This window comes from Spea bombifrons, chromosome 5, assembly GCF_027358695.1.
Source record: "Spea bombifrons isolate aSpeBom1 chromosome 5, aSpeBom1.2.pri, whole genome shotgun sequence".
Classification (NCBI taxonomy): Eukaryota; Metazoa; Chordata; class Amphibia; order Anura; family Pelobatidae; genus Spea; species Spea bombifrons.
The window spans coordinates 75,251,154-75,269,362 of record NC_071091.1 but is presented as its reverse complement, the minus strand read 5'-3'; the positions used below and the strand labels follow the sequence as shown (position 1 = coordinate 75,269,362).

At 37.7% G+C, this 18,209-nt stretch overlaps 1 protein-coding gene across 1 annotated transcript; it reads left to right on the top strand.

Moving 5' to 3' along the window:
* Positions 1-903: 903 nt before the first annotated feature.
* NAPG (NSF attachment protein gamma) lies at positions 904-16,406 on the top strand. Its single transcript, XM_053467182.1, has 12 exons — positions 904-1,033; positions 1,831-1,898; positions 3,109-3,193; positions 3,999-4,016; positions 6,059-6,089; positions 6,894-7,003; positions 7,106-7,172; positions 8,064-8,134; positions 8,545-8,623; positions 8,965-9,044; positions 13,706-13,835; positions 15,346-16,406. The coding sequence occupies exons 1-12, from the start codon at positions 978-980 to the stop codon at positions 15,490-15,492; spliced, it is 942 nt and encodes a 313-aa protein (XP_053323157.1). The 5' UTR covers positions 904-977; the 3' UTR covers positions 15,493-16,406.
* Positions 16,407-18,209: the final 1,803 nt, after the last annotated feature.

The window sequence follows — 18,209 nt, the reverse complement described above, 5'->3', positions numbered from 1 at the left end:
GCACTCCTGAGACACCCTGCATCAATGTCCTTCTGCTTCGTTAAGCTGCAGCAGCCACTTTCTGTTTCTCAAAAGCAACCATGTGAGTACTGGCGGTTCTTTCAGTAGGCCAGAGGGGTCTAGTCACAAAATGGAGAGTTGTGTGTCACCTCTTCGACTTTATTATACATTAGGAAGATGAAATTGTAGCGAGTTTCTACTGCCGGAAGATCATGTCTGGCCCTGTATAATGTATAGTTAAAATCAGTGAGATTTCTTCTAACTCTATCTTCTATTATACAGGGCCGGCTCAGCCCTTCATGCTAATGTTGGCCCTTGATAATAAATAGTGAAACGAGATGCTCATTTATTTGAATAAACAATTGGTGGCCATTACAGACCTCTGCTCCTTGCCTTTCTTCCCTGCATTGACTAAAAGAAATAATTTAATAATTTCACATTTATTTAACCTACTGTACACAAAACAGAACATGGTGGCTTCTGCATTTTACTCCTAGTTTCCACTATTATATTCAGACATTTTACAATTTTGTATGAAACGAAATCATAATACTTAAAAAGGGAGATGGAATTTCCACATCAACAATCGTCCAAGACACCAATTTGTGAAGGTAATTTTACTTTGTGAATGATATGGTGCAGATAAGTAGGTCATTTTATATATATATATATATATATATATATATATATATATATATATATATATATATATATATTGATAATGAAGAATACGGTGTTATTTTCAGGATAAACGTGCCGATTGTGCTTTCTCTCTTGCGAGAGGCGCTCTAGCACGCATCCCTTGCCGCCAATACCTTTCCTTTCCCAGAACAAAGATGGCCGCCACGGCCACTTCAGCGGGTGCCCTTACGTTTTTAGTCATGGGAGTAACGTTCTGATGTAAAATTACCCTTAGCTGTCCGTCATGACGCTGTCCCACCTCTTGGGTGACGTGTAGTGTTATTGCTCGAACTGTCATGGCGGCTCAGAAGATCAATGAAGCTCTGGAGCATCTCGCCAAAGCAGAAAAATGGTAAAAATGGCGGCAAGTAGTGGAATCAACTCTTACAGAGGCAGCGTACGGTCCATGTCCGCAATGATCAGCTAATGATCACGGTGTCATTACACTGCGTATTCGCCTGTCGCTCCCTGTCACAGAGAGCTGCCACCTGACTCTCGGGGCTTTTCAGAAGATGATTCCAGGGCGTTTTCTATTATCTGGAATATGGCTTATTTATACGCGGGAAGTGCTGATATCTTGTTAAAGACCCAATTCTTACTATGTTATGCTGAGAGAATGTTCATGTCCGTATTATTTACCTCATCATGATACAGGCATACACTTTGCTATGTCTTTCTGTGATAACCACCATCTGCACCAAGATCCCTGCAGAACTACCGGTAGTTATTTCCAAAATGTGTGCCTAAAGGCTCCTTCCATTCATGGCATTATTGTTCCTCCTTTGGGTTAACCCTGATTGTAGTGTAACAGGTGGTAATGAAGTGAAACCCCCAGAGGCTTGGCGGTAACGTAAGGAAGATTTACTTTACTTAGAGGGTGATGTATATGTGGAACAGCCTCCCAGCAGAAGTAGTGGAGGTTAATATAGTGAGGGAATGTAAACATGCATGAGATGGGCATATATCTAGCCTGAATTACAGACCAACGACTGAATCTTATCAGGAGAAATGGGCAGACTAGATGGGCGAATGGTTCTTCTCTGCCTTTAGGTTTGACATGGTTTTGGTTATTTTTTTACACAATGTTTGTTTGATTTTGGCTTCTGCATGCTGTGGTAATAGACATTTTTACTGCTCTTTAATTTCTAGCTTGAAAACCAGTTTCATGAAGTGGAAACCTGATTATGACAGTGCTGCCTCAGAATACGCAAAAGCAGGTATGCGCTTGTGTGGTTATGTTGCCAATCACCCGTTTGTAAAGGTGGGAAGGAAATGGATTTCCTTCCCAATCTTCTCTCTCTCGTGATAAATAAATATATAGCGATTCTGGTGCTGTACATTTACATACTTATTTCATAATTTCGTTGGTCGCTATGATGTTAAGGTCCCCTTCATTTATTGCACATGTCTTGTATACCTATTTTACTTTTCGTTCAAAGACATAGTTGTTTACAATCAACCTTTTGCATGTTAAACAAACAATCCTTGTCTGTTAATATCCTTTCTGTAGATTTTAAACAGAAACACACAGACACTTTTGTGAAGGTTTTTTACATTTCTCAACAACCATTTAAGTATCTGCTTTAGTGTCACATGGCCAGTATTCTCTAAATATATATAATATGCACACACGCTATATGTACAAGTATTGGGGCACCTGATTGTTACGCCAACAGGGGCTTTTATGACATTGCATTCTAAATATATAGACAGTAATATGTAGTTGGTCCCCCCCTTTGCAGCTATAACAGCTTCCACTCTTTTGGAAAGGGTTTCCACAAGATTTATTGTATTATATTACAATATATATATATATATATATATATCACACACACACACACAGTTTGGGGTCACTTACAAATTTCCTTGTTAAAACAAAATAAAATTTTGTCCGTTGAAATAACGTGGAATGGATGAGAAATACAGTGTAGACATCAATGTTGTAAATGACTATTGTAGCTTGAAATGGCTGATTTTTAATGGAATATCTTCATAGCCATACAGACGCCCTTCATCACTCTCATCACTCCTGTGTTGGAATGAATCCAAGATTAAGTTTAAAAGGCTAATTGATCATTAGAAAACTCTAATTTTTTTGCACAGCTAGTCACCCCAAAGTTTTGAACAGTAGTGTGTGTGTGTGTGTGTGTGTAGGGGTATATGTATGTATTTATGTGTGTGTGTGTGTGTGTGTGTGTATATATATATATATATATATATATATATATATATATATAATTACACATACATACATACATTGTTTGGCTAGAAGAGTTGACACACAATACTGCCCATTAACGATCTTTGAGGAACGATGTATAGCAATGTATATTTATACCATCTTACTGTTGAGTGTAATATGGATACGTTTCAGATAGAAATAGCAGAATATAAACTTGTGATGATATCTTTGCATTTTTCTTCCAGCGGTTGCTTTTAAGAATGCCAAGCAGTATGACCAGGCAAAAGAAGCTTATTTGAAGGAGGCGGAATCTTATGAGAACCACAAAGCGTATCTTTTTAAAATAGGAATTTTAAAAGTTAGCATTTTCTGATATCTCGGTTGTTTGTATAATTAATGTAAATAGCTTTTGGCTACGCTGGATAGTAAATTCATATCAAGCCCAGCTATGTTAGTTTTTGGAAGCTTTAAATACTAAAAGTTCAGCTCATTGAATTTAAGATCCATGGCTGCTAATATTCGCTTCCTTCTCCTCATCCACCTTACAATGGCTGCCTGAACCGATCATCGGCAATCAGTCAATAGGAAGATAACTTTCTATACAGTGTATATATAAGGCTATTTGAATTAAAATATATTATATATATATATATATTATATAAATTATATAAAATCATTATTTTAATCTTTACACAGAATTACATATGTTTAGTGTATTGACCTGTAATTTATAGGATGTGGGAAAGTGACAGGTCCACTTCAACATAGAAGTTGGTAGTTGGTATTATCTGTGCTGCCAGGTCATTTTCCTATGTTCAGTTACTAAGACTGAACCATTAACGGTGATTTCACTTTAGTGAAGTACATACATTGGCATGATTTGTAAAGTGTGAACTCCACTAGTAAAAAAAAAAAAACCTTGAACGGTGCAACATTTAATGTCAAATGCTAACTTAAAATACATGATTTTACTGTGAGCCAATAAAAAGTTGCATATTGAGTTTTTATTTTCTATTCAATTCTTACAGTTCTCCTTGTTGGCATTAAGTGTTCATTAAGCTTATGAATGTATTAACAAGTGGATAAGCTGTAACTTGCTTTGTAGTTAAAGTCCTTAACTAGACACCATTTCTAGTCTCTTCCATGCTGCTAAGTGAGTATGAAATCATTGTGTCTGCTCTGTATAGTCACATTAAGCATACCGTTGTTTGTTTTAATAAATGTGGTTTTACAAGCTAACACTAGTCAGTCGAGGCAGATCTTTAATGTTACACTGCAGGGTTTCACTACTGTTTTATGCACTCAAAATGTAGAAGGAAAGCAACCAAAGTAACTGGTGAATAATTATTTTATTTGTATTCAGAATGATTTCTTAGTTATTGAGTTCAGTGCCTATTTATTCTTACAATTTTGATTACTGAAAAGGTGTATTGGTGCGAGAACACTGAAGATGAGCTAGGCAATAGGTTAACTTACATCATGTAAGCTGTAACTGGAGCAATGTATTTTGCCAAAACCTGGACTAACGTAAGCTGTCCCTGTCTAATATAGTTATTGGTTGTGAATGGCTTTTCTCCATATGGGTGCAGGTACTTCAGCAATCAGCTATACATATAAAGGCTTGAAACCATTGAGTCAGCTGTCACTCTGGGTGGGGTTAAGACAAAAGCCATTTAAAGAGCCAATGCTGAAATCTGGTAGGACCTTCATTTGATGCATTGCCCAGTGTAAATTGCCATGATAGGGGGGGGGTTAGTTGAGGGCCTTCAGGGTTGAATCTGTGCTCATGGAGGTAGGGAGTAGCTGCTGCATGATAGTGTTTTTTAGGGGAGTGCCAGAGAGAGGGAAAAAAGTGTAAATTATTATAATGGTGGGCATATACACTACCATGATGGCTCCCTTCCTGTCTCCAAAAGAGCATTACAGTCATTCGTAAAATACTCTACCTGGGTCCTAGATCCTCCAGAAATTTGTCTTGCCTTGAAGATGTTTTTTTATATATGAGAATACAAGGTGGATTAGATTCAAATAACCGATTTACCCAATCATCCTTTTATTTAGATTAGGGTATGTTGTGTACAGTCAAAATATTTGATCCCCTGCTGATTTTGTACGTGTGCCCACTGACAAAGACAGGATCCGTCTTTAATTTTATATTTTATTTGAACAGTGAGAGACAGAATAACAACAAAAAATCCAGAATAACACATTTCAAATAAATTATCAATTGATTTACATTTTACTCAGTGAAATAAGTATTTGACCCCTTTGCAAAATATGACTCAGTACTTGGTAGTAAAACCCTTGCTGGCAATCACAGTGGTCGGATGTTTCTTGTGGTTGGCCACCAGGTTTGCACACATCTCAGGAATGATTTTGTCCCACTCCTCCTTGCAGATCCTCTCCAAGTCATTAAGGTTTTGTGGCTGACGTTTGACAACTCGAAATTTGTGATTAAGGTTTGGAGACTGGCTAGGCCACTCCAGGACCTTAATGTGCTTCTTCTTTAACCACTCCTTTGTTGCCTCGTTGTCATGCTGGAATACCCATCCACGACCCATTTTCAATGCTCTGGCTGAGGGAAGGAGGTTCTCACCCAAGGTTTGAAGGTACAAGACCCCATCCATCATCCCTTTGATGCTGTGAAGTTGCATCCCCTTAGCAGAAAAACACCCCCAAAGCATAATGTTTCCATCTCCATGTGTGATTGTGGGGATGGTGTTCTTGGGGTCATAGGCAGCTTTCCTCCTCCTCCAAACATGTCAAGTTGAGTTGATGCCAAATAGCTCAATTTGGTCTCATCTGACCCCAACACTTTCACCCAGTTCTCTGAATCATTCAGATGTTCGTTGGCAAACGTCAGTGCTTTCTTGAGCAGGGGGACCTTGCAGGCATAGTGTATGCCAATTGTTTTCTGGGTGACTATGGTCCCAGCTGCGTAAAATGCAAATCAATTTATAATTCTAGATTTTTTTGTTATTCTGTCTCTAACTGTTCAAAGAAACCTACCATTGAAATTATAGACTGATCATGTCTTTGTCAGTGGGCAAACGTACAAAACCACAGGGGATTAAATAACTTTTTCCTTCACTGTAGCTTTTAGAAGATTACCCAATATTGCCTAGAAACATAATATTTAGAATACAACGCCAGTTTTGGTGTTTTTAAACAAATTCTCCTTTTTATTCCCCTCAGAGCTTATGAGCAAGCTGGGATGATGTTAAAGGTAAGTGTAAATCCTGTCAATATGCTTCACAGCAATTCATATGTCATATATAATCATAAACACCCCACTCATATGTGCAAATATTTATATTAAAATCACTTATTTAGTTAGCATGTGTAGGTTAACAGTGGATAAAAGTTTTCTCCGGTAGGATGCACATAAGCAACATAAACTAGGTAAGTAACTAGTTTTGTGGGGAAAATAACTTAAGTGTAAATTGAGTAAAAGTTCCTAATCTTAATATAACTATAGCAACACTACAAAAATTGACAAGACCACACAACCAGGAAAACTGTGTATCTCGGTGGAACGGACTATAGTATAGCCTGGTTTTATTTAGCGGGAATATACTTAAAAATAATATTTTCAAAGGGATACCAATTAATAGGACAAAAATAATTATATAAAAATCAGTACTTGGAAATGTTATGTTGGCTGCCATAGCAGGAGCTTCCAGAAAGCAATAAGTATAATATTTGCAGTTGGTCTGTTTTTATTTGAACAAATTTTGAATATTTAGAACATTTTGTACAATTTTATTTCTTTAGCATTTGAAATCTTAGAACATCCTCCAAAACTGATATTTTACACATTGCTTTTGGAAGCAAAAATAAAATACCTATTTTTTTTTTTTTTTATTACATTGACTGATGTAAAATGCTAGTAGTTGAATCGCCTTTTGAATATTCCTTAAAATAGAAACCCTGAACCTGGATTTAAAAGTGATGAAGCTGAAAGTTTTGAGCTAAGATATTAAATTGAAGGCAAATAAATAAATTTCTTCCTTTTATCACTTTGCCGTAGGAAATGCAGAAGCTTTCTGAAGCTGTCCAGCTGATCGAAAAAGCCAGTATGATGTATCTGGAGAATGGCACACCGGACACTGCAGCTATGGCTTTGGAACGAGCTGGAAAGTAAGTAATCCGGATTTGTGGCTTCTCCAAACAGGTGCTGATGCCGGATTTTATTTAACTTTCTAGAAGCTAAACATAATATTGTGCTCTGGTTGATTTCAGGCTTATAGAGCACGTGAACCTGGAAAAGGCTGTTCAACTGTATCAACAATCTGCATCCGTTTTTGAGGTGTGTTTTAATATCTATAAATAAGACAGTAATGTTTTTGAGGGTTTATGTTGAAAACCCTTAAAATAGACCTACCAACTAACTCAATCCTAATGTTTAGCAAATGCTGAAGCACTGTGTGTATATTTTGTCCTTTATTTTATTTTTTTACTACCCGGGTTGTTAAAGCCAAGTTGTCAATAGACGACAAAATCTTTTGACCAGTGACCAACGGATGGCGTTATTGGTACATTATTCAATGGTATGTTGGCCAAATCTTTATTAAATATAGCATCTTATGTTCTGTTTTACTTTTGAGCTTGTTTTGTTCCTGTATGGCTGGTTACTTTGTGATGTTGATTGTAAATCCTGTGGATAATCTCTCTGTGTCAAACTGCTTACAGCAGTATTCATTGGTCATAAAGGAGACTCAGCTTCAGGGATAAAGGGGATAGAGGGGAAACCCACCATGCTGAGTTGGTAAGAAATATCTTCCAGCTGCTCAGGAGAACTTACAGCACAATGTCAACGAACCATTCAAGTTCAATGGAGTAGAGAGTGTAGAGCCTGAGGAAACTTTAGTAACTACTCATAGCAGGGCTCTCTCAACCTAATGCATCGGTTTGTCTTAGTCTGTAAATTCTCGTCTTGTCATACCCCTTGGATATATGTATTGTATTAAGCGCTGCGTAAATTGTTGGCGCCGTATAAATAAAAGAAAATAATAATAATAAATGGCATTTAATCTCAGACTGGTATGTGACATGCACATGTGGCCCTGAGACTGTAGTCTTGCTACTGAAGTTACTTTGTTATATTGTGGTACATTTTATGACCAGAATAACTGCTGCTTCACATAAGAATATCTTCATATTTTGGAATGTCTTTGTTAAGATGTTTTCATTTTTGTAGAATGAAGAACGTCTTCGTCAAGCTGTAGAACTTCTAGGAAAGGCATCGAGACTACTTGTGAGAGCTCGTAGGTACTGTGCAGCTTATGTGAACTCTCACATTACTACTTAATACCTAAGTAGTTGTTCAGCCTGTGTTTGAGTACTGCATATGTACACAATATGGACAAAAGTATTGGGACATCTGACCATTACACAAACAAGGACTTTGATATCATCACATTCTAAACACATAGACATTAATATGTAGTCTGTCCCCCTTTGCAGCTATAGCAGCTTCCACTCTTTTGGGCTGCTTGCTTGAATGCTTTGCCTTGGTTTCCATTGCAATTCAGTGTTTAATACTTTATTTATTTTTTGCTCATGTGGCATCAGAATAACACTTTTACTTTAAGTACTGTTATGTCAGGAGTAATAAGACTGTTTTTGAGCAATGTTGTGTTGACGAGTCACAAATATATGCAACCTTTTTATTATTTTAGGTTAGATGAGGCAGTAGTATCCATCCAGAAGGAGAAGAATATGTACAAAGAAATAGAAAATTATCCAACTTGTTATAAGGTATGTCCCTAATGTACTCTGCCTAAGTGTTTCAAAGTGCACTTGTTATTGTCAATAGTAATATTTTTTTTTTTTTTACATTTTATTAATTTATAACAAAGTAGTTTCTTGGCTGTTCATTTACAGGCCTTAATGAAACATTGGTCCTCGGACATCCATTAAAATGACTTTCTGCATCCTTTATCATTCATTACGTAGCTGACCACCCTACATATCACTCTTGTTGTTTGCCGTCCTTAAGTGTTCTTTTTTTTAAGTGTCTTCTATGTTTTTGTAAGATCCTAAATAAGCATTTTTGAGCAGTTAAGGATTTGAAGGATTGTTTACTTTTTTGTTTGCAGAAAACAATAGCACAAGTGTTGGTACATCTTCATAGGAATGACTTTGTGGCTGCTGAGAGGGCTGTCAGAGAAAGCTACAGGTGAGTGTTTGGATAATAATGTATAGTTTTGTTAGAATTGTATACGTTTAAACGGTGGAGGGAATCTTGCACAAATTTCAAGTTCGCCTATCAGTCTGGTTTAGTCCTTTGAATGGGGCCGAATGCTTGAGGTTTTGGTGACCAATGTTTCGGAAGGTTAATTTCTGTGATATTTTCCAAGAGTCGCACTCGTCATACCATATGAGTTTTTGATTGAATTTCTGTTCGTTGTTTTGTATATGGCTCAATAATAATTCAATACAGAGACCTTGTCCACCATAAAACAATAAGCTAACTTAAAGTTTTATCAAAGGTCAAATAATCTCTTTACAACCACAGTGTTTGTCAGCAAAAATTGACAGTCACATATCTGTGAACTTAAAAAGAACTGATAGCATTTACTGAGCCCAAGCAGAACAACCTGTATTAACCCCTTAATGACAATTGCTGGTCCTGGCATGGCACGGAAAAGCATGTGCTTTACGACAATTGACGTGCCAGGACCGGCACGTCTTTAAACGGGTGCAGAAAGCGATCTACTATCGCTTTCTGCATCCAAAAAGCGTTGCTGAATGCCTCGACCTCGAGGCATTCAGCAACGCCGCGATCGGCACGAAGGGGCCATCTCTGGCCCCTCCACGGGGCGTCAACATCCGCCATACTTTGTATGGCGGCGGACGCCCGTTTTAAAAGCGTTTAGGAGGCGATCGATGATCGCCTCCTAAACTTAAATGGTGTCGCTGGAATGCCTCGATCAGGAGGCATCCAGCGACACCAAACACTAACCTTTTGATGGGCTGTGACCGCTCCGGAGAGCGGTCACAGCCGCAGCTGCCCGCTATCTTCGCCATCAAGGAAGATGGCCGCCGTCCTGTAACAGGAACCACAAATTTTAAAAGTTCGCTAGATGGTCCAGACCATCTAGAGAACTTTGGCTCCACTTGCAGGTTGAATACAGGTACTGCATTCACCATGCAAGTCAATGGAGCCCAGCTTTCTAATCACAGTGTGATTAGTAAAAATAAATTAAAAAATAAAATTAATAATAATTAGAAAAAATAGTAAAAAACCAGTAAAATGTAAAAATCATTTCCCACTGATGTCACTATCAGGGGAACCTCCAAGTTGAAAAAAAATGTTAAAATTTTTTTAAAAAAAAATAATAATAAAAAAAATATATATATATATATAAAAAATATATTTTTGTGAGCAAGTCCTAAAATTAGCATATTAGCTTAAAACAATTCTCGCATGGAAAGAGTTAAAATACTGGCATATTAAATGCCCGTGGGGTGTCTACTTTTAAAAAATGTATGATTTGATGGGGTAAATTGAATGGGTCAGGTTCAACAACGTCCCAATTAACACGGGGGGAAGGATGGCCACACATCTAATTTCCAATTAGAAAAATGCACACGTACCAAATGTGGCCTTTTAGTTCCCCCAAAAAATGACACACCCATGCATCTGGGGTATCACTGCACTCAGGAGATGTTGCTGAACACATTATGGGGTGTCGTGTGACAGCGGCATATACCAGGAGCTGTAAATTCATACATAAAGTAGGTGTGTGTGGGAAAAATACACACAAAAATATTACTGCAAACTTTGAAAAAATGCTGGTGGTAAAATGTGTGCATGCAAAGAGTTAAAATACCAGCATTTAAAATACCCTGTGGTGTCTAGTTTTGAAAAATATATGGGTTTATTGGGCACACTGAAATGGCCCGGCTCAAAGATGTACCAAATAGGGCATGGGCAGTGGATCCCAAATGCCAAAGTTCAACATTGAAAAAAGCGCATGCCCCAAATGTGGCCCTTTTGCCCCAAAACAGCCAGGCAAAATCATTCATGTGAGGTATCGCTGTACTCAGGAGATGTTGCTGAACACATATTGGGGTGTTTTGTGATAGTGACATATACGAGAACATTTTAATTCATACCTGAATTAAAATGTGTGTGGAAAACCAAATGCAAACAAATGACTACCACAAAGTTTGACAAAGACTGGTGGTAGATATGGTGCATGGAAAGAGTTAAAATACTAGCATTTGAAATACCCTGGGGTGTCTAGTTTTCAAAAATATATGGGTTTATTGGGCACACTGAAATGGCCCGGCTCAACGATGTACCAAATAGGGCATGGGCAGTGGATCCCCAAATGCCAAAGTTCAACATTGAAAAAAGCGCATGCCCCAAATGTGGCCCTTTTGCCCCCAAACAGCCAGGCAAAATCATTCATGTGAGGTATCGCTGTACTCAGGAGATGTTGCTGAACACATATTGGGGTGTTTTGTGATAGTGACATATACGAGAACATTTTAATTCATACCTGAATTAAAATGTGTGTGGAAAACCAAATGCAAAAAAATGACTACCACAAAGTTTGACAAAGACTGGTGGTAGATATGGTGCATGGAAAGAGTTAAAATACTAGCATTTGGAATACCCTGGGCTGTCTAGTTTTCAAAAATATATGGGTTTATTGGGCATACTGAAATGGCCCGGCTCAAAGATGTACCAAATAGGGCATGGGCAGTGGATCCCCAAATGCCAAAGTTCAACATTGAAAAATGCGCATGCCCCAAATGTGGCCCTTTTGCCCCCAAACAGCCAGGCAAAATCATTCATGTGGGGTATCGCTGCGCTCAGGAGATGTTGCTGAACACATATTGAGGTGTTTTGTGATAGTGACATAAACGAGAACATTTTAATTCATACCTGAAGTAAAATGTGTATGACAAAACAAATGCAAAAAAATGACTACCATAAAGTTTGACAAAGACTGGTGGTAGATATGGTGCATGGAAAGAGTTAAAATACTAGCATTTGGAATACCCTGGGCTGTCTAGTTTTCAAAAATATATGACTTGATGGGGTAAATTGCATTGGCCGGGTTCAAAGATACCCGAAATGGCACAAGGGGGGAAGAATTACCAGATTTGGAAAAAATGGCTTTGAAATAGCAAAACGCTACCTGTACTTATTGCCCCATAATGGGTAGAAAAAAGCAAAAAAACATAAAAACATTGGGTATTTCTAAACTCAGGACAAATAGTAGAATCTATTTAGCAGGTTTTTTCATTACCTTTTATAGATGAGTAAAAGATTTTTCAACTAAAAGTTAGAAACAGTCATTTTTTTCTAAATTTTTCACCATATTTTATAATTTTTTTAATAGTAAATAATATGATACAATCAAAACAATGTCATCTAAAGAAAGCCCTTCTTGTCCTGAAAAAAACAATATCTAATGTGTGTGGGTTCAGTAAACGGGAAAGAAGAAAATTACAGCTAAACACAAGCAGCGCAGAAATGTTAAAAAGGCCATTGTCACAAAGGGTACAAAAAGTAAAATCAGCCTTTGTCTCGAAGGGGTTAAATAATATTGCCAACACCTCTAGAGACAAACAAGTTGACAACATGCTCATCAATGTGGACATACTCTTTAGTCCTTTTTCTAAAAAAAAAGTTTAGCAAAATCTAAATCCGTAAGTTCTAGCAAAAATGCTTCCAAATTTCTTTTTACACCTCACAGATGCACTGTGTAGTCTGTTTGTAAATAAATAATACAGTTCTGTGACATGTTTACCTTTTGTGCTGCCCTAAGCCTAACCAGGGCTGCACCACCAGGTGCCCCCTCAGTGCCGGCATCCCTTATGGTGGCATCCGCCATTGAGCGCCAGGTTATGGCGTGATTTCCCTGCTTCTTAAGGATGAACGGCCGCTGGTGGAAATGAACTATGGAGAATGTGCCAATATGACACAGAACTCCATAGTGTTAACAGGCCGGTTGGGGAGATTGGTGAGCTTCCTTTGAATTGGCAAATTGAACAGTGGCACTACAGGGAGCCTGATCCCACAAGAGGGTGGTTGGCTTCCTGTTATTGGTGGGCCTAAGTCAGAATATACCACTGATTTTATATATAATCTATAGTGTATGACAGGGCTTGACAAATTTGTTTTGAATCTAGGAACAGCTAATCAAAACAGCCAAGTGAATTCCCCCCCCCTCTTAAATATAGGTCCACTTTCTTTGAACCCCTATTTTTTTTTTTTATACTTACATTTTCGCTTTTCTTTTTTTCCCGCTCTCCTCTGACGTGACGATCCTCTCCCGTCCCGAGGAACTCTTCTGTGAGCCCCGCCCCCTTGAGCGTCATGTCTTGAAAGGGGCGGGATAAAGAGCCTCACTGAGGCACTGCCACTCAGCAGCACGATGTGTGCAAGCCAGCAGCCTAATGATATTAAAGCGTCCGGCGTACACACACGGCAGTCTTACCACCTCACCTCGTGGCTGAACCACGTGAACGTTGGTCTGCCAGCCCACGCGGCCGCTTTAATTTTATTAGACTGCCGTCTTGCACACACCGTGCTGCACCGTGAGCCGGGCCAGCCCGGCCCTGCTCAGGGAGCCGCACATTGAAGTCCGGCAGGGCACACGTTGGACGCCCCTGACCTAGGCGCCAGGACAAAATTCTCAGTCGCCATGACGACCTGGCGCCTGGGATTTGTCGAGCCCTGGTGTATTAATAGTTTTAGATTTATCTACATATTCAGACACGCACAAAATTATATAATTTAAGAAGATCTTGTCAACTTGTACTTAGGATAGATACCCATAATAACATGATTTAACAAACATGATTTTACCTTTCCAGCATCCCGGGTTTCAGCGGTAGTGATGACTCCATTGCCCTGGAGCAGCTTTTAGAAGGCTATGATCAACAGGACCAGGACCAGGTGTCTGACGTTTGTAACTCGCCACTCTTTAAATATATGGACAATGATGTAAGTTACCGATTCTAGCATTGTTATAATACAGAAACCTGACCAACATAGCCTTGAATTGCTCTCATAGTACTGCTATATCCAGAAAGGAGAATTCTCATGTGGGCTGTTTTCTCAACCTCTGGAAAATTTCCCTACGGGGTACATCTGTTGGTGTCTGAAGGTGTCTTACATTCTGTTTAATACTCTATTAATATCAGATAGTAAACAGGTGCTATAGATGCAGGTTGATAAGAGCTGAGTGACTTTAAATGTCATAGGATGCCACCTTGGTCAGTTCGTGAAATTTCTGCTCTGCAAAATCCCTAGTCCACTGTAAGTGCTAGTATTGTGAAGTGGAAGCATCAAGCGATAACAGCAGCAAATCAGTAGACCATGCACCTTCACAGAGCAGGGCCACTGAGTGCTGCATGTAGTGCATATAAATTGCATGTCCTCTGTAGCATCTGTCACTACAGACTTCCAAACTGGCTTTAGAAGCAACATTAGCACAAGCACTGTGCCTCGGCAGCTCGTAAAATGGGTTTCCATGACCAGGCAGCTGCACACAAGCAGACGATAACTATGTGCAATGCCAAGTGTTGGCTGGATTGGTGTAAAACACACCGTCACTGGACTCTGTAGCAACGTGTTCTTTGGAGTGATGAATCACTGGAAGTCAGATGGATGAATCTGGGTTTGGAGAACCTACCAGAGTGAATAGTGCCTACTGCAAAGTGTGGTGGAGGGGGTAATAGTCTGGGGCTGTTTTTCAGAGTTTGGGATGAACCTTTTAGTTCTAGTGAAGGGTAATGTTAATGCTACTGCATACCAAGACGTTTTAGATAATTGAATGCTTCCAACTTTGTGGGAACTGTTTGGGGAAGGCCCTTTTTTATTCCAGCATGCCTGTGCCCATATGCACAAAACAAGGTCCATAAAGGCATGGGTTGACGAGTTTGGTGTGGAGGAACTAAAATGGCCTGCACAAAGCCCCGACCTTAACCCCACTTGATCATCTTTGAGATGAATTGGAACACTGCGAGGCCAACCTTCTCATCCAACATCAGTGCCTGACATCACAAATGCTCTTTCGGCTTAATGGGCAAAAATTCCCATAGAAACCCTCCAAAATCTTGTGGAAAGCCTTCCCAGAGCAGTGGAGGTTTTTTATAGCTGCAAAAGAGGGGCCAACTCCATATTTCTGAACATTCATATATTGATATATTAGTTGTAATTAGAGGCCTGCGACTTTATCTGCACATTCATCAGACACACAGGAAGTCTACAAAGTGGGATAAATACTTATTATTAGCATTTCTTTTGTATAACGATACGCATTATGATTTACATAAAATAGCAGTTTTTTTACAGGGATGACTATCTTTCTATAGTTTATATTTACTATAATTCTAATTGCTATAAATGTCACTTTCTTAACCACCAGAGCTTTATTGTGTGCCTGGCTTGATTAAAACACATATATGCAATGTATCTGTAAAATCATTTTTCCTCTTTTTTTTTATGACAGTATGCTAAGCTTGCATTAAGTTTAGCAGTCCCAGGAGGTGGAACCAAAAAGAAGTCTCCTGTGGCAGCACAGGATGGGGTATCGGGACCAACTAAAAGTTCCCATATTGAGGAAGAGGATGATGAATATTCAGGAGGACTGTGCTAATTTATTATTGTCATCTTTAGCCACTATATATATATATATATATATATATATATATATATATATATATATATATATATATATATATATATATATAATGTGTGTTTCCGGCAGGATGTTGACCATATATTGTGAACATGTATTTCTACGCAGATATGATCTGGGAATGGCTGCTTTGATATTTTATTATTATTTTTGTGTAATTGGGATAAACATACTTATTCCATATTCTACATTTTTGTCTGCGTTCCAATGATACTGTTATATAATGCAACACAGTGTATGGCTCACTCGTCACTGTTATGCCCCAAAGTAAAGCAAAAGTATTTAGAAAGTAATATATATATTAAAAAATGTAGCATGTAACTTAAATTACTCACTTAAAACTAAACATTTTCTCTCAAATGACTTGTTTTTCTGTGTAAAAATGTGTTTTTTTCCCTGTAAATTACTGGAAGTAATTGATTGTGAAACTTGCTATTAAATATTTAAATGTTAAGCTGCATTTGTCTATATACACACATGTACAGGAGCTGAAATCTATACCTTCCAAAATTGAAATTTGTCATTTCTCTTCCATAAAGTGTGTGCCTAGAAACTGCAGAATCTATTCAAATGCTTCAGACAGCTTATTATGAAAATGGTAATTGATGAATATATCATAGTCAATATCGAACAAAACATAGTTTGAAGTAACGTTTTAATTTTTTTTATGGTGAAGATGGGAAAACAGTTTTTCATGCAAAAGGTGACGTTTTTTTGGTACATATTAAAAAATAGCAAGTTATTTCAGACCCCTGGGTCCTTTATATTTTATGTCAGCTAATAATCTTGGGAAGAATGTTTTGGACTCAACGTAACTCATCAATACTGCAATATTGTCCTTATCATTGACTATAATAAAGTAATTACTACCCGCTTGTAAGTCATAAGATCCTTGGACACCAGGGGGAGTGCTTTACAAATAAACACTGAAACAAGGATTGCCTACAAAGTATATTTAAAATCGCAATATTTAACATTTTCAAATTAATAGATATAGCAGTATTTAATATTAAGGATAATATTATAATTATAAATAGCAATTCTGAGACAAAGTACTAAATGTGGGGCAATTACAATGGGACCTAATGTAATGTTGCACCATATGTAGCACTTGCCCAGTAAATGCCATAGAAATGTGGCCCATTGTTTATTTTCTTTTAATGTCAACTTTCACTAACTTTTAAAGAATAGTATTTCCCTATTCTAACTTGATACTTGGTTAACCTAAGTAAAATTCAAAGGAAAACCAGACAAACAAGATTTTTAAGGATGTCAGCGAGGTTATTGCAGAGTCTTTAATATTCAGGGATTTCTGGTAGCACAAGCACCACATGATAGTGATGATCCCATTATTTAAAAAAAAAAATCACAAACACATCCTGGATATTCTAAACCTGCAGGGTTAATGTAATTTGCAGGTAAATAATCTTAATGAATAATTTTGAGATCCAATGCTAGACTTTTTGGAAGCATACAAAATTATCTCTGTTAATATGAATGTCTGAAGAGCAGATGTTGGAAAACAAGCCTACTGGGCTTATGTGATTGGAAATTTAAACCTGGAAAGGACTGTAACTACAGTTTATTTAGGTTTATTATTAATAATTATAATAAATTGATAAGAGTCTTCTGAGGCATGATACCAATTTGTGTTTGGCTATAAATTCAGCTCATGATTTTTGTAGAATGGTTTCCTTAAATTGGCGCATTGGATATGCAGGGATAGATGTCATAATTATAACATTTTTGATCCAAGGATTATAATGATTGCCGACTGAATCACAAAGATTTGTAATGAGGGATTTCCCCCTTCTGTGTAAATTTAGCATCTCCATAAATGGTTAATTTTGCCTTCATCTGGATAATCCTTACTCTGTAACTAAGACTACATCTGTTCAACTTCATGCATATTAACCTTTATTACATTAAAGCTTGTTTTATTACCACAAACACCATACAGTTTAAAACATAATTCCTTGTTTAACAAAATCATCATAACATTTAGACTTAAACGGTTAATGAACCAACAAATGCAACATTGGACGAAAGAATCGAAAATGAATGTGCGCGCTCCAGTCAAGTCATGCTGAGGGCTTCTCCAGCAACTGTGCTGTAACTTTCGTAGAAAATAATAGACTAGTAAAGAAGAAAGCCTATATAAGAGCAGAGCAGGCCGGGGATCCGTTCATTTCACTGTACCTGCTTCATCTGAGCATTTTCACAGAGTGAGATTCTTCTGTGTGAGACTTAGTGAGCCTCAGCCTCCCATTTCTCACAGTGTCTAAGACTCTGAAGTTTTCATTTTTAAAAATTACTTTTATTTAATTAATAACACCTATCAAAAATTAAGTTAATTTAACCAGTCCTCTTCTATCCTTAACCTTAATCCTATAACTCTCAGCTAATATGACCCTTTTTCGTTAATCCACTGGTCTCAAATTCCTTAATCAACTTTTTCTACATATTTATTTCATGTTTTCATGGCACCCGGACCGATGAATGGGATTTCCAAAACAAAAACATTGGGCGAATTTCATCTGAACCGAACACAGAGACAGACGAATTTCATAGAATATGAAGACATATGAAAACTAACAGAAATTTTCCTGTGGTGCCAAAGTCTAATAATAATTCCTCTACATATTTGGTTTTCTACCTAATCAGGGCATTTTATC